At 42.1% G+C, this 25311-nt stretch overlaps 1 protein-coding gene across 1 annotated transcript; it reads right to left on the bottom strand.

The window, feature by feature from the left end:
- vax2 (ventral anterior homeobox 2) lies at positions 1-24833 on the bottom strand. The gene is made up of 3 exons (XM_014207058.2): positions 23702-24833; positions 19797-19984; positions 1-2942 (listed from the first exon to the last, which is right to left on the bottom strand). Exons 1-3 carry the CDS (start codon positions 23949-23951, stop codon positions 2469-2471), a joined length of 912 nt encoding a protein of 303 aa, XP_014062533.1. The 5' UTR covers positions 23952-24833; the 3' UTR covers positions 1-2468.
- Positions 24834-25311: the final 478 nt, after the last annotated feature.

The following is a 25311-nucleotide window of genomic DNA, read 5'->3' as shown; positions in this document are numbered from 1 at the left end:
TAAAATAAGTGTTCATTCAGTATTGTTGTAATTGTCATTATTACAAATACAGTATTTATTTTTTTCTTTTCTTTTTTTCTTTTCTTTTATTTATTAAATCGGCCGAATTAATCGGTACCGCTGTTTTGGTCCTCCAATAATCGGCATCGGTATCGGCGTTGAAAAATCATAATCGGTTGACCTCAAGTGTGTGTTTGTGTGTGTGTGTTTCAACTATTTAACTGTACAAGAATGCTTAAAAGGCCGCTAAAATGTTAAATATCGGTTATCGGTATAGGGTTTTTTGGAAAAGAAAATATTGGATATCGGTATCGGCCAAAAACGTAATATCGGTGTATCCCTAATATACGTTAGGGTTAACATGAGAAAATTACGACCAAACACCGTAGCCTACCTCAGCGTTTATTTGTGAGGATGAGGTCAGCCATGTTTTATTGATGTCATCATGTAGCAACCAGGGACCTCACGAGAAGAAGAGATAGGGGGCTCAAGATGTCTCTATCTACGTGGCCTATTGTGACTCCATGAAGAGAGTCAACTGACAATAAAAGCAATCCGATATTACTTATGGAATTAAAATATGAATGGCCAGAGCATAGGGAAAAAAGTTGTCTGGTCACAGTCAATACGGCTCAGAGCTTCAGGTCTCTTTGGGAAAAATCAAAACATGTGTCCTCCTGCTTCTCTGTATGTTCAACAACTGAATCCAGAACCTGTAACTAACTCTTAAGCTGTCTTTTTAATTTTACCAGACAAGTCAGTTAAGAACAAATTCTTATTTACAATGGCGGCCTAGGAACAGTGGGTTAACTCCCTTGTTCAGGGGCAGAACGACAGATTTTTGGCTCGGGAATTTGATCTACCAAACTTTCGGTTACTGGCCCAACACTCCAACCAATAGGCTACCTGCCACCTCAATGGGTAGTCCGAATACATTGCATTTAAAACTGTACCTATGGGAGAGTGACTGTAGGGAGGATTAGTAGTGCACTATATGGGGAAAAGGGTGACATTTGTGATACAACCTGTGAATATCTGATATCTCAAGATCTCAAATAACTTTCATGAGAACATACTTTCAACCAGAAATAAGGGAGAAAAATGTAGAAAAGCTTCTAGGAACATAAAGTGCTTTATATCAAAGGTAAATTATGTGCACAGGAGAGTGTCTGGGAGGGAATAGCCAAATATCATTGTTAAATAATAACAACGAGAAGGGAAAAAGAAGCAACTGGCTTTGAAAGTCCCAATCTGAGAAAAGATTTACATTAAAAACAGTTAAAAAGCGATGACGCATACTGCACCTGTGTGTGTTGACCTATCAGAACATCACATCACGAGAAGTATTGATATGAACCGGTTAGGAATTCTCTGTGTGTGTGTGTGTGTGTGTGTGTGTGTGTATGCATGCATGCGCACCAAACCTAGGTGATCAACATTCAACCACAAGAGAAGGAGTGGTGAATACCAGGTGATGTGGTAGTATACGTACCGGATAGATGGGTAGCATTTTATGTACACTAAAAACAAATACAAATCCCCCACCCCCCATGATGATAAACCCTTTGTGTTTCAAAACATTCTGAGATTATCTGAACGGGGGTCGTCAGGGTTACCTGCTTGCTTTAAACTAGAGAGTAGTCTCTGTAGCCAATGGTAACGCGTACTGCGGGCAGAGTGATACTGCTTCACTGGTGAATTACATATCAAGAGTTCATCTCATGGGAGAAAAGGTCAGTGGGTCAAGCTCATCAAGTTGACCTCGAATTTACTCCAGTTAATTGTACGACAAAACAACGTGAGGGTGTAGCGCAGAGCAGCGATGAAGCTAACAGCGCTATCGCTAACCCGTTACTTTGGCGAGGACATATCCCCAGTACCTTTTCTTTTTATATTTCTTAGCATGGATTTGACCTAAGACTAGCTTTAGTTTACACACCATTTGTCCACATTTTAAAACACACACACACACACAACCAACCAAATAAAGAATTTACAGGAATCAGTGTTGGACACTATACAATACGAACTAATATTAGAAACTGCTAAAGTGTATGATTATTTTACGTAGAACGTTCTGGCAGAAAGCTGCCACACACGATGAGAATCCTAGTCATTTTGCTGGGAAGTATGTAATGTATTGAAAGGGTAACTGGTTGCACTGCTTGCAATGCAATCTATAGACGATATTCAGTAGCAAGTAGCTGGAGAACGGGTGGGTACAGGGTGCAACCAATGACACAACACGGCGGCGCAAGGATAGCCTTGCTCCTTCTGGGGTGCACCTCCTCCCAGCAGTCTGTCTGTCCATCCTTGTCAGCCAATCTTGGACAATGATGTTGGTGATCCAACCAATGACGGACAACAGTGTTGGTGTGTGGATAGGTGGTGGTAGACCAGAGGCAGCGATGGAGGGAGAGAGGGGGGAGTCATCCCAACCCCATCCCAAAACCCCAAATAGCCGCCCCTTAGGAAACTGTCTTCTTCCCAGTCAGATCGCCATCCTTGGAGATGCTGTCTAGCCGCATGTAGGGTTCGAACGCAGAGGAACCGCACCCATACCCGGATGCCAGTTCATGATGAGCACCCCCTAGCAACGGCATGGAGAAGCACAGTGAGTGCGACGGCGGTACGCCCAGACGCGACGAGGGCGGAGTCCCACCCAGGGAGGGCAACGACAGCCCGAAAGTCCCGCCCACCCCATGAACGCCATTTCCTGGTGGTGTGCTGCTACCCGGCGAGGAGGAGGAGCCTCCGTTTCCTGGGTGGTGGGTGCCCAATAGGGGGTTGTGGGGCGGAGCGGAGAGGAGGCGCCCCTGCTCAAGGAGGCGCAGGATGTTACAGGTGGCCAGCGACTCGGAGGTGGAGGAGGAGCGCTTGTCAGAGTCCTTGGTTGTGTCTTTCTTCTGCTTGGTACGACGGTTCTGAAACCACACTTTGACCTGGAAGGACAGAAGAAGGGAGAGAAAAGCTAAAGCGTTAAAACATGGTTTTATTAATTAAATGGTTTGGTTCACTAAAACAGCTGACAACAGGATAAATAATAACTCTTACTGATGTACAGTTAAAACCATACAAACACATTATATTTTGTCACTTATCCAGAGCAGTTGGGGTTTAAGGGCCTTGCTCAAGGGAATATTGACAGATTTTTCACCTAGTTGGCTGAGGGATTCGAATCGGCGACCTTTTGGTTACTGACTCAAAGCTCTTAACTGCTAGGCAGCCCCAGATTCATTCTCACCGATCATCTTAGCCATCACTGGATTTCAGTTAATTCTGTTGCATGAAACTTTAATCCAGAAGTCGTCATTGAGATTTAAAATATCACATTTTCAAGGGAGTCTTTGTCAAGAAGGCAGCTCCAAATTGAGAGAGTTACCCAACACATTACTGAAGGCTTTCAGTGGAAGCTAGGGTAAAGGACATGATATGCCCACAATATGCACACGTTGGTGACACCCAATACAAAAGTGCCTCGCCATCCATACACCCACAGACACAAGCATCATACATACAAAAGCAATCCAAAGTACACCTCATTGGATCAACACTGTTGTTTTTCTGACTGGGTTTGACCATGATTGGATGGTTTTACCCTCATCTCTCTCACTAAGGTGCCTGATCGAGACAGGGGGGAGGAGTCTGTGTGCGATTGGAATGGAATGGGGACCTTGTCAGCCAGTGAAAGTTAGAGTTAGTGAATCTGTTTTTTTGTCTATGAGTGCAAAGTTTACAACACATTTCCCAAGTACGACAAAACTATAAGCCCAGCAATAGCTTTTAAGGGTAGTTGGGGTGCTGGTGTTACCTAAACCTGTTTCGACTGAGTCAAAGCAAGGACAGAGTGAAGTGTTGTGCTGTGGTAGGTAGGCAGGGCTACACAGTAGACTTCTCTACACAGCACACAGCGTGCCATTCGTGAGGGTAGCTCACTGAACATTGACTGTCCTTGTTTCTGGATGTTTCATTGATGCGCGAGTGGTTTAATGTATAGCGTGTGTGGTACTGTAGAGTTGGGGGGGGGGCAAGGCATGTGCCACACACACACAATACACAGGGAATGGGGGGGGTCAGGGGAGATCAGATGCTTTTGCTCACACACACGTCATAGGGTGGACTTGAGCTCGCCCATGAATTGAATTATCACTAATCTTTGCATGCTCTCACAAATGATTGACCTTAATACATTTCCGATTGCCCTTAATTGATTGCATGTGTGTGCTGTGACTTGGAGATGGTCTATGCTAAATTGTATAAACCTTTTTTTTTTTTTAATCACCCTCCTCCTGTGATTGGAGCATCCCCTAACCATGCTCTCTCTTTCGTTGCAGTTTTCGTCCTCTGTCTCCTTGATATCCTGGAGCAGGAGCACGAGACGCAGGCTGTCGGTCCAAACCGCGAAGGTCTGAGCTGCAGCGCTCTGGTCGGAGCCAACTCTTTGAGTCAATTTATGCTTGATCCGAAAATGTGGTCGGAGCCGCCTTATGGATGGTGTGACGCGGGCCAAATTGAGCTCTATACCACGTCTCCGTGCGCCTCTCAAATATTGTAACAATGCGGAGGGCTCCGTATAGCTCCGCATTTACATGATTGGTTGACGGTAGGTGAAGGCGGGAGGTCCTGTATAAACACAAACTCACATTCTTGACAACTTCCTTCACGACAGCGCAAGAAGTATGAATGCCCTGACTTCTGCAGAGGCCACATCGCCGCAAATGCCGCACGGCCAATGCAGACGTTGGATTGACCATGCAGCACCTTTAAGTGGCGTCTGTCCTAAACATAGTTCGCCCTGCGTTCAGAGCTGTCATCTATCATAGTTTTTTGTTGTTGTAGGTCTTGCTCCAAGCGTCACTCCCCATGCTCCCCCGTGCTCGCGGTGATGGTGGCTCCGCCAGGCAGCTGTTGTTATTTATATTTTATGATCAAGTTTTGCCTGGTGAATTGTATTGCTCATGACACCATTCAATGGGTGACCTGTCATGAACCTGTGTGTTTTATAGTGGAACTCAGTGATTTGTTGTATAAGAATTTGCCCCAAACATAACGCTTTGTATTCAGGACAAAAAGATCATGCAAACAGGATTGGAATATTTTTATTCTCTACAGGCCTCCGTTCTTTTCACTCTGTCATTTGGGTTAATATTGTGGAGTAATTACAATGTTGCTGATCCATCCTCAGTTTTCTCATAATCAAAACCATTAAACTCTGTAACTGTTTTAAAATCACCATCATTTCCTTCTTCTCTAGCAACTGAGTTAGGAAGGAGGCCTGTATCATTATAGTGACTGGGTGTATTGATACACCAACCAAATCCTAATGAATAACTTCACCATGCTCAAAGGGATATTCAGCGTCTACGTTTTTATATTTACACATCTACCAATCGGTGCAAATCTTTGCGAGGCATTGAAAAACCTCCCTGGTCTTTGTGGTTGAATCTGTGCTTGAAATTCACAACTCTATTGAGGGATCTTACAGATAATTACGTGTAGGATTTGATAAAAAAATCATGTTAACAATTATTATTGAACATGCAACTCATGCAATGGAGGAGATCTTCGTGGGCTATACTCAGCCTTGTCTCAGGGTAGTAAGTTGGTGGTCTGTTGACATCCCCCCCCCCCAGTGTCTCCCGACCCCCCCCCCCCGTCTCAGCCTCCAGTGTCTATACTATAATAGTCTATGTGCTGGGGGGCTAGGGACAGTCTGTTATATCTGGTGTAATTCTCCTGTCTTATCTAGCGTCCTGTGTAAATTTAAGTGTGCTCCCTCTAATTCTCTCTCTCTCCCTCTCTCACCAGTCTCAACGTCAACAGTGAAGAGGTGACTCCGGGATGCTGGCCTTCTAGGCAGAGTTCCTCTGTCCAGTGTCTGTGTTCTTTTGCCCATCTTAATCTTTTCTTTTTATTGGCCAGTCTGAGATATGGCTTTTTCTTTGCAACTCTGCCTAGAAGGCCAGGATCCCGGAGTCGCCTCTTCACTGTTGACGTTGAGACTGGTGTTTTGCGGGTACTATTTAATGAAGCTCCCAGGTGAGGACTTGTGAGGCGTCTGTTTCTCAAACTAGACACTCTAATGTACTTGTCCTCTTGCTCAGTTGTGCACCGGGGCCTCCCACTCCTCTTTCTATTCTGGTTAGAGCCAGTTTGCCCTGTTCTGTGAAGGGAGTAGTACACAGCGTTGTACGAGATCTTCAGTTTCTTGGCAATGTCTTGCATGGAATAGCCTTCATATCTCAGAACAAGAATAGACTGACGAGTTTCAGAAGAAAGGCCTTTGTTTCTGGACATTTTGAGCCTATAATCAAACCCACAAATGCTGATGCTCCAGATACTCAACTAGTCTAAAGAAGGCCAGTTTTATTGCTTCTTTAATCAGAACAACAGTTTTCAGCTGTGCTAACATAATTGCAAAAGGGTTTTCTAATGATCAATTAGCCTTTTAAAATGATAAACTTGGATTAGCTAACACAACGTGCCATTGGAACACAGGAGTGATGGTTGCTGATAATGGGCCTCTGTACGCCTATATAGATATTCCATAAAAAAATCTGCCGTTTCCAGCTACAATAGTCATTTACAACATTAACAATTAATGTACTTATGATTCATTTGGTGTTATTTTAATGGACAAAAAAAATAGCTTTTCTTTTAAAAACAAGGACATTTCTAAGTGACCTCAAACTTTTGAATGGTAGTGTACATATATCTTATTTTTTTTATTTTTTTTTACATAGAATTAAGCTTAATGATTATGGCTCTAGATTGCAGGGAAAAAAGCTGTTTCAGGTATTTGAAAAATGCTAAATTCTCCAACCCCACAGCCATCCTCACATATTTTCTGCCCCCTCAGATTTTTGGGGTACATGACGCCCCTGCATAGTATTCACATGCTCTGCGACCATCAACGCATCACCTGTTTATTTTGAGAACCCTGCCATCTAATCCAGCTAAAAAGGGGATTGGGCTATTGGTACAGCAGACTGAGCACCAAGCGGCTTCCATTTTTGCAGCTAGACACCATAAAGTGTTCATGTAATATTATTAACGTTTCACAACAATTTGCTGATTTGACAGTCAGGCAGAATAATGTGAGGATGTGGCTTTGAACATGCCATCTCTCAAGTCAGTGCACACGCCGTATAGCCTAGCCGACACACGGAGGGAGGGATATCATGGGTTGCGTTCTAATGGCAACCTATTCCTTATATAGTGCACTAGAGAATAGGGTTCCATTTGGAAAGCATCAATGATGAGTAGGACCTAGCTAACCTATATGATTAGCAGCAGCATGGCAAGTACAGGACACACACAACACAACATGACCAAGAGCTGAGCTGCTGCATTCACATCACACACAGCAGTCACAGAGAGGTCATATGTATATAAAACATGCAACCGATGGCAACCACAGGACAGAAACCTCCCCAGTCGCCACCACAACTCTCTCTTTAACATTTAATCACACACATAATCTCTGGTAACCTTGAAGAGAGAGGGGGAAAATATTCAGACACTCTAGGAGGAGGACAATGGAGGTAGAATCAAGAAAAAGATTCACTCAGTTAAAGAGTCGATCTGATTGGACAGGTGAAAGCAATATGATAGAACTGTTGTTTACAGGGTTGGGGTTAATTCCATTTCAATTCCAATCAATTCAGGAAGTAAACTGAAATTCCAATTCTCTTCAATGCTTTTCAAATCAGGAAAATGTGGAATCTGAATTCAGTTACATTTCTAGTTACATTTTACGTTAATTGAATTGAAATGGAATTGACCCCAACCCTGAATAAAACTGTTGTTTACACCTGGGGTCCTGGTGGTTAGTTAAGTCTCAGGACTTCAGGTCACCATCGTATCAGCGGTTCCATTAGTATGTACATAATGAGATTGGGAAGGGATCTTCCCCCGCTGAGAAGGACACTGATGCCACATCTTAGACTTAGGGTAAAGACCTGGGCCTCAATCCACATAGTCTCGGTCTTGTCTTAACCCTCTTTATGTATATAGTGCATCTGCCTAAGCTAATAACACCACTTCCCACACCAGGGTTTTTCAAACCAAAACCTCAGATGGAGTCTTGTGTCCCTAATGCCTCCCCATTGGGTGAAAACCCACAATCACCTCTCTCCGCCTCCTCGGTGGGGGCGTGGCTTAGCCAGGGACTGAGATGCGGGAATTATGAAAAGAGAAAGAAAACAAATCTCTACCCTCTCGTACATATACACTATTGGAAATAAATCCATCCTAATGAGATCCAGGGTTCAGAGCTAGGGCAGAGATTACAGAGAGAGCTAGGGCAGAGATTACAGAGAGAGAGAGAGAGAGAGAGAGAGAGAGACAGAGACAGAGAGAGAGAGAGAGAGAGAGAGAGAGAGAGAGAGAGAGAGGAGGAGAGCTGGCCTGGCAATGACCTGAATTTGCCCTGCAGATCTCCCGCTCCCCTCTGCTCTCTGCTCTGCTAGGGCACGGCCGGGGCAGGGCAGAGCAAGGCTGGGCATGGGGTGGTTAGAACAGAGGTAGGAGAGGAGAGGATACAGCAAAAGTAGAACATTCTGGATAGCTGGACTGCTACAGGGTTGTAGGCCTGTGTCCACTACTACACACTCCATCTCACAACACAAGGGTTAGAGTAGAGCAGGTAGGGCAAGACAGAGCGTGCAGGACAGAGCTGGATAATCCTGAGTCCACTAGTACTAAACACTGCCAAACCACAACAACACAAGCAGAAAACAAGCAGGGATGGAGTGGTGTTAGTTTGAGCCACCTGCTAGGGCTAACTAACCCAGGGCAAAGGTCAACTGGGAGTCCATGCGTGAGTCTACCGAACTGAAGCAGCTCAAGTGTTGGATGTCACGCTATTTACAGTCACATCAGCAACGCAACACCGGCTGTACATGCAGACAGATAGCCGGTGTCTAATGAAGACATCAGACCTACACATCAGAATGATTCATTAGAAAATGTAATGCTATAAAAAATAGATATATATAGGATTAGGCTGGCCAAAAAGTGGTAACACTTTTATCACCCTTTGTGTAGGATGACTTTGTTCCTAAGCCTCCATATCGTTCTTATGAAGGCTTTATCAATGCCCTATAAAGCTACTAAAGGCTGTAGGTGTGACCAAATAATGGGGTGTACTAGTGAGAAGCTAGTTAATCTCTCAAAAGAGAGTCTGTGGGGTAGAAAAGCCTGGCTCCATTAAGCGGGATGGACACCTGCTGACAATATTTCGAACACTTTCTGTGACCCTGGAAGAGGCTCAACGTTCCCCCGCGACCCCGCTGATCCTACACATGTGATGAACATCTGACCGCCTGGCCTCGGTCTAGGAGTACAATGACTTCGTTTTCTATATGACTGTATGGCCCTTTTCTATAGGGAAACTCTATGGTAACAATGACTTTCTTTTCTATAAGAGTACTCTACGGTAGCGATTACAAAATGTTCTGTATGGAAACGGTACGGTAACATTGTACATGGATGAATATGACAAATGTTCCTTTTCCTTCACAGCCCTTCTCTCTCTCTCTCTCTCTCTCCAATCCCACGTTCTGTTCTAACACCTGGGACCTCATCCAAACGCGGCCCCAGTTTCAATTTCTAACTCCTACCCCCTATCTCGTCATCGTTTTCACCTTTTTTCACCTGCTCACCCTCCCGCCCTCGTGCCCTGCTCCTTTGCCCTCATCCCTACCTCCCTCAATCCCTCCTTTGCGTTACTGAAACACATGTCCAGGCAGGTTCAACCAAGGGTCGACCCCATCTTAGCCACTCACTGGTAGATGTAGCTCCCTAATCCTCCTTAGTGCAAAAGCACTTGGGACTATTATTAGGCCCTCTGCTCCCCGCTCTGTCCCCCTCCCCGCTCCGCCCACCGCCCCACCCCGGGGTGGGCCAAGCCCTTCGTCCTAAGGTCCTATGATGTCGAGGTTTAGATAAACCAATTCGGCTTGTTGTTCTTGCTAATCCAATGAGATAATTGCGTTACGCTATTTCCCGGTGAATGAAATGAAGGCCTTGCACGCATGCACACACACACACACATCCTTCAAAGAGATTTGTTGCACAAAAAAATATAAATTACAAAAGCATTTCGGAGACACCAGACAATGGCTGTGTAAACGTTTTTTGTGCAGGTAATATCTCTGTTGTATCACCAAAAAAGATCAGTTGTATCAGAACGTTGTGTCAAATGTGTTGAACGTCAGTTTTACAACCTGAGACTGTACAAGGCCAGAGTAGGACATCAATCACTGTACATAAAATTCCTTCACCTCTTGCTCACACTTTTAAAATAATGAATATTACTCTGCAATGAATAGACAATGCAACAACATTTGTAACTGGTTTAGGCCCACGTCTGTCTGTCTCCCTTCCTTCCTAAAAATGTGTCCTACCCTTTCAGCTTTTATACAATCCCTGCCTCTGTCTCGTCCTCGCTCTCGTTCTCCTACATCTGTAGGACTACGTAATGCCCTGTGCCCTCCGTGCTCCAGACGACTAGCCAGACAATGTCTGGGAGTTACTGAGAACAATGCACAGCGAAGGACATTCAGATACACACACACACACACACACACACATACACTACATGGCCAAAAGTATGTGGACGCTCCTTCAAATTAGTGGATTTGTCTATTTCAGCCACCGCCGTTGCTATCAGGTTTATAAAATCGAGCACAGCGCCATGCAATCTCCATAGACAAACATTGGCAGTAGAATGGCCCGTACTGAAGAGCTCAGTGATTTCCAACGTGGCACCGTCATAGGCTGTTGTGAAGTGGAACGTCTAGAAGCAACAACGGCTCAGCCACGAAGTGGTAGATAACACAAGCTCAGAGAACGGGACCGCCGAGTGCTGAAGCGCATATCACGTCAAAATCATCTGTCCTTGGTTGCAACACTTACTACCAAGCTCCAAACTGCCTCTGGAAGCAATGTCAGCAAAATTGCTGTTTGTCGGGAGCTTCATGAAATGGGTTTCCATGGCCGAGCAGCCGCATACAAGCCTAAGATCACCATGCGCAATGCTGGATTGGTGTAAAGCTCGCCGCCATTGGACTTTGGAGCAATGGAAAAGCGTTCTCTGGAGTGATGAATCATATTTCACCATCTGGTATTCCGACGGACGAATCTGGGTTTGGCGGATGCCAGGAGAACCCTACCTGTCCCAATGCAAAGTGCCAACTGTAAAGTTTGGTGGAGGAGGAATAATGGTCTGGGACTGTTTTTCATGGTTTGGACTAGGCCCATTATTTTCAGTGAAGGGAAATCTTAACGGTACAGCATACAATAACTATTTTAGACGATTCTATGCTTCCAATTTAGTGTCAACAGTTTGGGTAAGGCCTTTTCCTGTTTCAGCATGACAATACCCACGTGGACAAAGTGAGGTCCATACAGAAATGGTTTGTCAAGATTGATGTGGAAGAACTTGACTGGTCTGCACAGAGCCCTGACCTCAACCCCATTGGACACATTTGGGATTAATTGGAACGCAAACTGCGAGCCAGGCCTAGTCGCCCAACATCAGCGCCCAACATCACTATTGCCCTTGCGGCTGAATAGAAGCAAGTCGCCACAGCAATGTTCCAACATCTAGTGGAAAGCCTTCCCAGAAGAGTGGCAAATCCATATTGATGCCCAAGATTTTGGAATGAGATGTTCGACGAGCAGGTGTTCACATACTATGTAAATACATACACACCCAGAGAGAGACAGAGTCCGAGAGAGAGAGAAAGAGAGAGAGAGAGAGAGAGAGAGAGAGACACACACACTCACACACTCAGACCCCTGCTTTTTGCATCCTTGGTGATAGCCCAAGACAAACAAATTAATGTCCCGACAGCAAAGCAATAACTGAGTGACAACAGCACAGACTAGTGCATGTGACGAATCGCAGGTTTTTTGTATTTTAACCACTTTCTCCCCAATTTCGTGATATCCAATTGGTAGTTACAGTCTTGTCCCATTGCTGCAACTCCTGTTCGAACTCGGGAGAGGTGAAAGTCAAGAGCCATGCGTTCTCTGAAATATTTCAAAAACTAAAAGCATTGTACTTGGGACAAATCATTCACTAAACCTCAATTAAATCTTGTAATGAATAATGTGGACATTGAGCAAGTTGAGGTTACTAAACTGCTTGGTGTAGCCCTGGATTGTAAACTGTCATGGTCTAAACATATTGATACAATGGTATCTTAGATGGGGAGAAGTCTGTCCGTAAAAAAGTGCTGTTCTGCTTTATCAACAAAACAAGTCCTACAGGCTCTAGTTTTGTCACACCTGGACTACTGTTCAATCCTGTGGTCAGGTGCCACAAAAAGAGACTTAGGAAAATTGCAATTGGCTCAGAACAGGGCAGCACGGCTGGCTCTTGGATGTACACAGAGAGCTAACATTAATAATAAGCATGTCAATCTCTCCTGGCTCAAAGTGGAGGAGAGATTGACTTTATCACTACTTGTATTTGTGAGAGGTATTGACATATTGAATAGACCGAGCTGTCTGTTTGAACTACTGGCACACAGCTCTGACACCCATGCATACCCCACAAGACATGCCACCAAAGGTCTCTTCACAATCCCCAAGTCCAGAACAGACTATGGGAGGCGCACGGTACTACAAAGAGCCATGACTACATGAAACTCTATTCCACATCAAGTAACTCATGCCAGCATTAAAATTAGATTTAAAAAAACGATAAAAATACACCTTATGGAACAGCGGGGACTGTGAAGCAACACAAACATAGACACATGCATACACACACGATAAGAAACGCACTATACACACATGTACACATAGATTTTGTGTTAGAAATATCAGGTAGTAGAGTAGAGGCCTGAGGGCACACACTTATAATATGTTGTGAAATCTGTTATGATGATATTGAATTTTTTATTTACTTTTTATGTATAACTGCTTCAATTTTGCTGGACCCCAGGAAGAGTACCTAATGGGGATCCATAATAAACACAAATACAAATTTGAATTTAAAATCCCAAAATGAAGTCATTAAAACTATATACCCTTATTTAAATTATTTGATTGGAATTTCAGTTTACTTCCTGATTTGACGCCAACTGACCCCAAACCTGCTCTAGAAGCCCAACTGCTGCTGTTAAAAAATAAAAAGAGACTCTGTACTACAGTATATGTGGAAACTCTACATAGGCCCTGGAGTTATCCCTGGTCCGGTTATTCAACGTGGCTAGGGAAAACTCCTGGCCCCTGCATACATATGGCCACTCATGTACCAGTGGTGCACTAAGACGGTTACTGTGGGTCGGGTCTAAAGAGCTGAGCTCCCCAGAAGGAGAAGTGACAGAGGGATGTTTGTCAGCAGAGAAGGTATTAGTAAGGATGTGTGTGTATAGGATTCGGACAAGCTGATGTTTCAAAACAGAGGTGTTATGCATCTTTTTAATACGTCCTCGGATCCTACCTCCTCACAGGGCTTTAGTAAGATTAGGATCAGATCCACTCTCTGAGTCTCTGCTCTCTCTCTCTATCTCTGTCTGTCAGTCCCTCTGTCTGTCTGTCTGTCTGTATCTCTATTGGTATCTCTCTCAAGCGCGAAAATCTAGGGTCAGTACAGCATAGAATAAATTACCCCTTGTTTCTACAGTATGTTTCCAGCATTTCATATCTCTGTCTTGATCTTGCATTCAATTCTGCAGAATACAGGGTTGGAGGTTGGACACAAGTATCGCAGACCTGCATACCACTCTAGACATGATCGACATTACACACACAAGCACTCACTGTACTTCACACACAAGTCTCTAAAACAAACATGGTTGTGGATGTTTTCCATCAGCCCATCTGATTGTGCATGTTAGCAAGCTTTGCTGCCTTGATAGATCAAAATACATCCAAATGTTTGGTCATGCCAGCTCGCTAAAACCAGCTTTTGTCCAAAACTCCACAGAAACTACTGTGATTCCATACATTTTGTCACTTAGCCGTCTACCATTTGTCCCAGCCCAGGATAAACCAGTTTTAAACAGCCCCTTCCACCATTAAATCCATGGCTTTTCCACAGATGGGCAGCAGAGAACAATAAATTGATACAATGCAATGTAAGTAAAATGGTCCCTGGTGATGGTAAACACTGATAGTGGCCAGACATCATGGTTGGTACCAGTTGGGATGGGAAGAGTGTTGGGTAGGTAAAGAGAGGTTTCTGGGCAGCTATATGCATAACTGTCTCATTTCCCAAAATCAAACCAGTTTTGAACAATAATATAACGTAATAGTCATGTTGAACTAACATGGAAACTATGTTGACACAACTTCTTTATGTCCAAGGGGGTTGAGAGCCCGTCAGGTGACAGATTACGATATCTTGTCATCATTTAGACAAGAGTAAAAAGATAAACCCTCATTCGCTTAAGTATTTTGTAAAACATAATTGTTTCAGTCTAGACCATCATTTCAGTCAGAGGGAAAAGTCATTTCAGAAAAGTCATTTCAGTAAATGGTGCTAAAAATGTTGTCCTACCAGGGCCACCACCCACCAATAAGACATCTCCATTCCTCCCAGGGTCACCACCCACCAATAAGACATCTCCATTCCTCCTAGGGCCACCACCCACCAATAAGACATCTCCATTCCTCCTAGGGCCACCACCCACCAATAAGACATCTCCATTCCTCCTAGGGCCACCACCCACCAATAAGACATCTCCATTCCTCCTAGGGCCACCACCCACCAATAAGACATATCCATTCCTCCTAGGGCCACCACCCACCAATAAGACATCTCCATTCCTCCCAGGGCCACCACCCACCAATAAGACATCTCCATTCCACCTAGGGCCACCACCCACCAATAAGACATCTCCATTCCTCCTAGGGCCACCACCCACCAATAAGACATCTCCATTCCTCCTAGGGCCACCACCCACCAATAAGACATATCCATTCCTCCTAGGGCCACCACCCACCAATAAGACATCTCCATTCCTCCCAGGGCCACCACCCACCAATAAGACATCTTCATTCCACCTAGGGCCACCACCCACCAATAAGACATCTCCATTCCTCCCAGGGCCACCACCCACCAATAAGACATCTCCATTCCTCCCAGGGCCACCACCCACCAATAAGACATCTTCATTCCTCACATTGTAGAATGTATAGCTTATGTACAGTTCAAATTAAAAGTTAACAGAATGAAAGGCATTAACATTTATCGATGTGAAAGGCAATCATTAGACACTGTCTACTGTGTGTCTGAAATGGCACCCTATTTCGAATATAGTGCATTCCTTTTCAAACAGAGTCCTATGGGGTAGGGCCCCTTTATATGGGGAGTAAGGCGCTGTTTCGGGCACACTCTTAGACTATGGTGTTTTTCAAGCAAGCTGAAAAAGCCTACTCGGTGGTTTGATAGAGAGAATTGAATCACGTTTCAATATTGGAAGAGAATGCAAGTGGACGGGATGAAAGGGCTCCAAATTGTATGGAGGTATTAACCGAGGGTCAACCCAAAATATACTTGTAAGCTTAAATGTAAAACAAGGGTCTGAGAAAACAATTGTCGAAAAACCAAGCAAGCACAATTTTGACATTCAGAATCAGAACCACCCAGAAATGTAATTTGAGTGTTTTGTCAGCTCAGTAAGTCAGTGCTGCTAAACCGATAAAGAGGAGTCAGTCATAGCAGCTATAGCAAAACCATTACCATGCCTTTATCAATGTATCCCCTGATATAATATGAATTTTCATAATGGAGAGGTCTTTGAAACACAACAGGTGAAGTCAGTGGATGCTTCATGCTTCACTGGTCTCAATCCCCGTGTTTCCCCCAAAAAAATTAGAATACTGATTTGCAAATTATGAGAAACTTTCACCAGAGCTCAAGTAACTCCTCTAACTGCTAAAGTAACAGGTCTCCTCCCCTACAGTGCCTGTGAATCGACAGCGTTTAGCCCGCTAGGAAGGTGCACCTGGCGTAGGCGATACTTAGTGGCCGCACAGGCATCCCCAAGACAACCTCCATAACGTGCCAAAGAGCGCGGGGCTCCCCGCCGCGTTACGCGGGAAGGGGGAGCCACCTGCTGGGCTCTGGGGAGAGGCGAGGTGTTTCCTGATTGAGGGAGGATTTTACTTGAAATGTTATTCATCCCCCTCTCAAATAGTTTGCTTTCATGTAGCTCGTGTCTCTTGGTGAACTCAAAGCTTTTACGCACAACTGGTCTGGAAATTAACTTTGTTTTTACTGCGAAACTGTTTAGGTTGCCCAAAGCACATTGACACCTCATTGAATAAGTTGTCTTACATGAGGCTATATTATAAGGATGGCTTACTCATGTCATACCTAAATAAAACGTTTGATGTTTAGCCTATCACGTGAACGAACAGCAAAATAAGGACATTATCTTATATCTTTCATGACATTTTGGCTAAATGTAAATGTAGACTGTGGCTCGTTGCTTGTGCAATTTTGATAGTGACCAAACGTATTTAAGTCATAAATAAGGGCATCTTCTATAAGGGAATTTCGTATATTTTTTCACTCAACTTTTAACGTAAATCCAATTAAGTGACATTTAGTCGTTGATTTCACGTTGAATTCACGTTAGTTGGCAACTCAACCAAATGTAAATCAAACTAGATGTTGAACTGACGTCTGTGCCCAGTGAGTGCAATATCACAGGTCAACCCCCATTGAGGTCTGCCTTAGATAACTTAATAAACATTATAAAAACGACATGTTTTATTAAGCCCAATGAAGCCTATCGTGACCGAGATTTCGTGCTGGTAACACGGAATATAAAATAGGCCTACCAATGTCTAAATTGAGCAATTTGAGCTATATGTTACAGCACAAAACATGCTTGGCTAAATTAGGCTACATGTTATTACGTTGTTGGATGCACTAAGGTTCAGGCTAAGAGCCTATTACATTTATTCGATTACATGTTGATATTAGGCTATTATTTATTGACAAATTAAGTAGGACCTAGTATAGCATTTGATGAATTCAATAATTTAATAAATCGACGAGAGAATGGGCATTTAAATGTCTCAGTAGGCGCTAAGTGAAGAGCCGTTTGATGTAAACACTCTTTGCAGTTACCAAACCATGCAGAGGCCCACATCTACATAGCTAACAGCAAAAATAGGATTTGTGATACCCTTGGGTTGAAGTTTACTGGAATATTGTGCTAAACTAGATATACTAGATATAACATTGAACGTTTTGTTTAGTTGAATAACTTGGTGTGACTTTACTTAGAAATATATTGTTTGTTTGGATGCCAAAGTGGACATGTTGACATTAGTAACAGGCCTATGAGGCTGCATGGACACTACAGAATCAGAATATTGTGGATACAATGTATTGGATGGTGCTGTAAAATGAACTTGACTTTGACTGGAAATATTTGGAGAGGATGAATACGAATGAGGTTGCCAAAACGCACTCAGAAATCAGAGTAGATTTTTTTCTCCCAAATGTGCATTTCAGTACTCACTCCGTCCTGAAATGGAAGATTAAATCGTGTTTCTGACCATCAAGGTATAATGTTGCCTTAGTTAAGCTGAGTTAGTATTATAAATTATTCATAAAAGCTATTATTACTACGCTCGGTCGTACATTTCACGACCACTCTCTCTCAAAACCCATAAGCAATAACTTCTCAAATGGCGATGCTTTAAAACACACATACAGGCGTACGTTGCGTAAGTGGACCTGAAAATCAAATCACTGGTTTGACTCTTTATAAAGCCTTGAATACCAGCAACTCATAAAGATGCAGCTAAGAGCCTCTAGGTCTACTCGAACAAAGTGAAAATATAAACTCTGAAATTGAACTTCACTGAAACATAAAAAGTGAAAGCTTTTAGAAAAGACAGAATGATTAATCGCCTAATGTGGTTGTTCTTTGTTTTTTGGGGTATTTTTTTTAATTTTAAATTCGTTGATTAGGGCCTATATGCAAATTTGCTCCTGGGACTGTTCAACGTTGTAAATGATCAAAACAATCAAAGCAAAAATATATTAGCAGACGAAGTGCGCAATTTCAATGGATACAGCTTCAAGAAATTGCTCTAAAATGCTCCAACACCTTCTGGGTATTGTTTTCAATAGCCTAAATTTTTTAATTTTTACCTTTATTTAACTAGGCAAGTCAGTTAAGAACGAATTCTTATTTTCAATGACGGCCTAGGAACAGCGGGTTAACTGCCTTGTTCAGGGGCAGAACGACAGATTTGTACCTTGTATTTCGGTTACTGAGCTAAATGATGACTGACAATGTTGACTATAGAAATATGTGATTATTACAGTTTTAAACAATCTGAAAGAATGGCTGGGTAAGCTGTATGCCTATAACCGATGTATTGCTGCCACCCAGTAGCCCATATACCCCATACATTTTCTTTCCCCTAAAAAGTGGTAGAAATAGGCCCCTCCCACTGACAGCCACTACTATGCCCTGAAGAACATTGCATGAATGTGGCTGCGTCCCAAAAGTATTAGCTTGCTTTCCTCGTCTCGTCTCCTCTCCCTCATTGCCATTGATCTGTAGGGGTTATCAATTCGCTGGACAATTGTCAATTTTTCAGCTATGTGTAATTGTTCCGTTTTTGCTGTATCTATAGCGTACATAGTGTATGTGGATTATGTGTACATTCTTCGTTTAGATATTCTGCCTGAATATATTCAGTTGTGTGGTTAGCACCATTTCACCAGGTCAAATTCCTGGTACATATAAAATGTACGATGCGAATAAAGGTGATTCTTATCAGTGGTCAGGGAGATGCAGTTTGACTGTAGGCTACTTGGTGTTGGACACAGTCCTTTCGACAATAGGGCCTATAGCGTATTTAACAAGTGTTTTCATTCACACCAACCCTTTCAATCTTTCATTTTCAGGAATGGATTTATGGACCACACATTGCGTTAGGTCTAGCCTACTAAATGTATTGTGGAAATGATGATAACTCGACGTAACTAGTTTAGTTATATAGACATAACTCGTAGAATTGGATCAGAGGCCTAGTAATGCATCAGTTGGCAAATAACAAACGAGGCCCTATTCTTTCACACCATGTTGGGTGTTATTCTCCATCCTTGCTCAATGATTCATGTGGAGGGCACTGGCTAAAGCAGCCTAGCCTATATCCATCTCTCCGTTGTTACTGTTGTCTAGACTAAAGTTTGTTTTATAGGCTACAACCCACGGCTATCTACAACAAAAAGTTGAAATAACACAAATACCTATTATTATTATTATTATGAGGCTATTATTATTATTGAATACTTACTGTAAAGCACCGAGGTAGTTTTGTTGTTTGGTTTATTTACATGAGACGTCTGGCGATGGAGCTACTGTGAATTCCCGCTAAGAAAAGTCAGCACTGATAATATGGACTCACGGATAGAACCCAAGAATGGAGCCATTGCGCAAATCCTAGCCTATAACATGATGACCATTGGAGTTTCCAAAAAAAATACATTGGTTATCATGTTAGATGTACATGTCGTGCTTTCTCTTTAATAGATGCAACTCCTTGACAAATGTTGGGTATAAAAACATTTGAGACATTACAGAATGCAACTGTGCACAGCGATGAGATATCATGATAGCCTTCCTTTAAAAAAAAACATACCTTTCAATATAATATTTGAATATATAGGCCCACAATGGGGACTCAAGATTACCTACACAAGTTGTCTTTATTGGCACAATAGGATATCAATATATTATCGATAACTCACCACTTCTGAAGAAATAGTCCTACACTGTCAAATGATGTATGTTTCTTACCTGTGTTTCGGACAGGTTCAACTGCCTCGCCAGCTCAGTGCGCTCGCGGCCGACTACGTACTGGCAGCGCTGGAACTCGAGCTCGAGCCGGTAGAGCTGCTCGGCGGTGAATGATGTCCGCGTTCGTTTTGGCCTGTCGAGGTCCAGACCCTTTGGCAACACGATCTCCCGGATGGTTCCCTTGGCATCTGTGGATATACAGCCAGACAGTGTGTGAAATGTCCAATAGTCTTATTACAATTGTATATACTGTAGTAGCCTACCAATGTCATTATTTGTTTGGAGCGACCAGGAAAATATTGTTAAACTTTGTGCTCCTACGCAATATAAGAATAATCTCTTGACGTGATCATTATTTTCAGTATGAGGACATTGACATCTAGTTGTCTTCCTTTGAAATATAGGCTAGTCAAGTTTGTAGTAAAATAAATAAAGAAGGGGCAGGAGTAATAGATGGATAATATATTGTAAGAATCACAATATCCGTAAATAATACAAAAAACTATTTTTTGGGGGGGGAATAGGCTACCTCGGAGTTTCACACATTCACTATAGTAGCTTGCTTTTTTGCCGTGTTTGTGGGAATATTCTCAAAAAGTTATAGCCAGAACAATGAGAACTGAAAGATACGTCCCTATCCCATTATTAAATTATAGGCCTACCGGTACGTAATTGCCTTTCTCAGCGCAAGTAGGCCTACATTTTTGAAGAGCATGTTCTCAGAGTTATATTTCAAATTAAACCTCATTTGCCATGAGTCCTAGAACCCACCCTGGAGAATATATAGTTTAACCGGCTAGTTGACGCATCAGTACACAACGTTTAATATAGTAATTTAAGGGACAACGTGAAATCGTTTTGTTCAAGAAAACATCATGAAATGTGTGTTTTTATATAAAAGTATGGCATATGCCTAAGATGCTATTTATGCAATACCAAAAACCTATTAAGTGCAAAACATATAGGCTAACCAAGCTGGGTCCCACAATAAAATAAATATGTCAGAGGAGCGGTAGCCTAGATCTGTCGAATCATGTTGCGTCTAAATCTATTTCAATTCCTCAGCAAAACTTAATTTGAATCAAAGTTATAGAAGATATAAAAAAATCTGAATTCCTTGAAAGAATGGAACATTATATACTACTATATAATATACTATATATATATAAAATATACTATACTACTGCATCATGCGTAACCACCGTATACTATTTGAAGTTTCCTTCGTATGATGTAGGCCCTACAGCCTATATATTGCACATTTCATGAGGAAATAGCATCTATGGGGCCTATGCAGCACAGTCTCTGCGTAGAGCTTGTCTAACTTCCATGCAAGCATCCATGGTGTTAGCAAGAGCTACAGAGACGCGTTCCAACATTGTGAATATTTCTAACTTCTAACTAAACATCTACTCATTCATAATAACCAAGATTAAAATCCTCAAAATGTACAACTTTGCAGCAGGGCCTTTCAAACGGTTTGCACGCACATTGAGACTTTGCACGTAGACAGACCGCCTGGCCTTTCTCTGACCTCGGCTTCTCAAGCGGTACCTAGCGCATTCAATCATCAGCTTTTAAAAACAAATAGTGACACCGGGTATTGCGAGGTTGGTGTCCGGAGCAACTCTGCCAAAAGCGCTCAGCTCCCCCTCACCACATCTAATCAATCTCGGTCTACTGCTGAGGCCGTTCACTTCTACAATTACCGGGCTTTCTGTTCAGATTCAGCCCCGGGGCACGCGCAATGAATTCAATTATGTAGACCTTTCCTGTAGGTGATGTGTATGATTATCGTTGTTCAAATGAAAGGTTAATTTATACATTTGGTGAAAATCAAATGTACATAAATAGGGGGGAAACTTTTTTTTGTAAGAAGATAAATTAATATATCAGTGCTTCTGTGGGCTAATAGTTTGGTGATTAACTGATATCTGGTGTTACGGTATCCACGACAAATATTCATCTCACATTGGTGTGAAAACTATCCGGGTAAGGGGCATGGATATGCTATTTTAGAAATAAGTGGTTGAATGTTATGAATAGGCCTACAAGTTCAAAAGTTTCAAAATAAACTTCAATCAAATGTTTTTTTGCTCCTCACTATGACTATTTAGTTAGAAATCCATATTCATAATTTTGATATTGTCTCACTAAGGATTAAACAAACCAAAAAAAATCACCTGTATACTTTAGGGATTGTTGACATTGACATTATAATGCATTTTACACCCCTGACTAAAGAGCAGTGCAAAGAGATGTCATTACGCTCTGAACAAAACTACTGAGTTACATTCAATTCATTTTATTCAAAGTCAGTCAGTCACATAGCCTATAACTATTATAGCCTATTTGACATGCAATAAGTATTTTATGTAATTTTGCACACACCTTTAACAATTTGACATGTTTTACAAACTGTTTCTTCTTTTAAATATAAGTTATTTCTGCAAATGCATACTCCTGGAACTATTTTACTATATTTTAATACGCATTAGGAAGGTAACTAGTAATATACCAAATATGGCATGGTGTTGTTTTGTTATGAGAAGGGAATGCTGTTGAGGGGATGTCCCCCCTCCCTTCCACAATGATTATTGTCATAATTTACTACAAACTATTGAACCATTATTACCATCATTGCCGCATACACTTCCAAGATATTTGGACATGGTGAAATAAACTATGGAGATAACAGTTGTGTGACTCATGCAGAGAGTCGGCCACTAATTACACAAATATACATTTTCAAATTGAAAATACTAACTTATGCTTTGTTTCATTCTCAACGCATTTTTTTTAAAAGAAGTTGTAGATCCTAAGAACCACAATACATATATATTTATTTTGTTAAAATAACTATTAAGTGAGTCTACACATTTTGGAGAATTCCATCCAAAGATGGCAATAGGCCTAGAAAGGTGGGGCTCCATTTCTTTTAATCAAAGAGAGCATGGACAACATATTGCTTAATTTTGAGTAATAATACCTTAACTCAAACAAAGATAACAACATGGCCATGAATAAACACACACAGAAGTGCACATGATGGTTTGTGTGTTTAAAAAAAAAAAAGTAGTTTATTTGCCAATAATTACTTATAATTTGTTGATTCATATAGTACAAAGCAGCTACTGCTATTATTATATGTTATTATTATCTCTAAACTCTACTGTACATTTTAATCTCTGATGTTCATCATTTTCATTAAAATTTCGCTAGAATATTTTTCTTCTATAGCAAATTTGTTCCAAAAAGTTATCAGGAGTCTTTTAAAATAAAGATGCTGTCAGTTTATAGGCTAGCTATATATTCATTTTTTAAGTATATTGGACATATAGTATTATATCTTCACCTGCATATGAAATACCTTATTTGATTTTATTTACCATAAATCACTGCAACTATTTGCTTATTTGTAAGAGTAAAAGTATTATAGTAGTAGTAGCAGTGTAGTAACATTTTACATTTTAGTCATTTAGCAGACGCTCTTATCCAGAGAGACTTACAGTAGTGAATGCATACATTTCATACAATTTCATACATTTTTTTTCTGTGCTGGCCCCCCGTGGGAATCGAACCCACAACCCTGGTGTTGCAAACAGCATGCTCTACCAACTGAGCTACAGGGAAGGTTAGGTTACTTGGCCACCATGTCCTAGTAACCTAGTAGTAGTAGTTGTAGAATTAGGCTATTAGTAGTTGTGATTGCAATAGTGGTATATTTGCAAATGCATTAAATATATTAAATTCATTTAATGGAAATTCTCAAATATTAAGAATTATAAACACCTGGTTTTGTTCAGTAACTTATGCAGACAATATGTGCCCTCTTTTTGCAATTTATCCTTCTAGATTTCCATTTTCGAAACAACAACAACAATAAATAATATTTCGTTACTAACCTCGAACTAAAATCCTCCGGCAGTAGTCTGGGTCCACTCCTAAAAGTTTATCATGTCCGTCTTCACTGGAGGAGGTCGGGGTGGAAGCCGATGTACCCGGGGTATCGGTTGTGCTCTGCACCGGCGACCTGCCCCCTAGTTCGGTATGGCATTTGTCTATCCCGTCACGGCACTGAGAGTTGGATCCAAGGCGGGGGTTGTTGCGATCCTCGGCGATCTCATCGCCCATATTCGTGGCTTGATCGAACATCGATTTGAATATTGGTGTATAGATAGATCTTCTGTATTCTTCACCTCGCTATTGGGCAGTTATTGCTACTCTTTGCACTTTTAAGTCATTTGCAATAGTTCTCTTCAGCTGTGGTGAGGCAGACCATGCCCCAGAGTAGATCCAGTTACAAAACAGCACCCGTCACGCCGACCTGGGATGGAACCGAGCTGCACTGCAAGTGTCTCGGCATGTTTCAGCACTATCTTGCGATCCGAAGTACAGGAGAGAGATCGTGGACGGTGGTGAGAATGAGGGGGCCCTTTGGACAAGCCTAGGGTCCCTCCTCAGCTATAGGACCGCGCTAAATCTAACATGCATGTTGTACGTACAGTGTATAGTCTACAAGGGGAGAGCAGATCTATGACCAAAGAAGCTGGGAGGTGCTACACTTGCTCACCCACATATAAATAAAATGAAAGACGAGCGCGTAACCAGCAGAAGAACAGTCTCAGCCCTTTGTACAGCTCAGTCAGTTCACTCTCTGCATCCAAGAAAGGAAACTTTTTTCTCCTATAAACCATGCACCCCAGAGCATGGCCTTGAAATCTGTTAGTTTACCACCGTTTGAGTTGTTGGTTTCGGTGGAGCTGTCTTGGCGTGGTCACGGATGTTGTGTTGTTGGTGGTCTGCTCGGGGTCTTCTTCCTTTGGAGAGCGCAATAATGTATGTGTAGAGCATGTTGAGGAGGGGCGTTCAAACAGGGGAAAGGGTCACATACGGACGGTGAACCAAGTGAGGCTTGACCGAGCCATTTACTGTGTGTAGCCTATAAGTCTTGTATGATTGTTCAGATCATCTTGGTGGCGATAGTTTTGTTTTGTCTTGACGGTGTGACAGTCATATGGACAATAATGTTGTGGCAGGGTGCACTTTAGAGGCTGTCACCAGCAACGTAATATCCGGTTTGCTCGTCTTTGATTGGTAAACAGACAGATCAGTCAGTGTACGTTCTAAGAAGTGTATACCGCCGAAGAACCCTTCACTGTTAAAAAAAAATAACAATTAAAAAACTATTATTATTAAGTAACTGGTTCCACAGCCTTTTTAGTTCACTCAACTCTTCGGTCCAATTGTTAACTGAACCTAAAAAAAAAATATTTGGCCCAACTTTAGAAAATGTAGGCAAAAATTAAATCAACTTAAAATGTGTTTTCTGAAATTGACATTTTAGTCATTTAGCAGACGCTCTTATCCAGAGCGACTTACAGTAGTGAATGCATTCATTTCATTTCATGCTTTTTTTTTCTTTTTTTTTGTACTGGCCCCCCGTGGGAATCGAACCCACAACCCTGGCGTTGCACACACCATGCTGGCGTTGCAAACACCATGCTCTACCAAC

This window comes from Salmo salar, chromosome ssa07, assembly GCF_905237065.1.
Source record: "Salmo salar chromosome ssa07, Ssal_v3.1, whole genome shotgun sequence".
Classification (NCBI taxonomy): Eukaryota; Metazoa; Chordata; class Actinopteri; order Salmoniformes; family Salmonidae; genus Salmo; species Salmo salar.
This window is presented reverse-complemented; position numbering and strand designations above follow the sequence as displayed.

Coding starts and splice junctions, on each gene's coding strand:
- vax2 (XM_014207058.2), bottom strand. CDS start 23,951: ATGTTCGATCAAGCCACGAATATGGGCGATGAGATCGCCGAGGATCGC. Junction 19,985..23,701: donor CCGGAGGATTTTAGTTCGAG/GTTAGTAACGAA, acceptor GTATATCCACAG/ATGCCAAGGGAACCATCCGG. Junction 2,943..19,796: donor TGAACCTGTCCGAAACACAG/GTAAGAAACATA, acceptor CTGTCCTTCCAG/GTCAAAGTGTGGTTTCAGAA.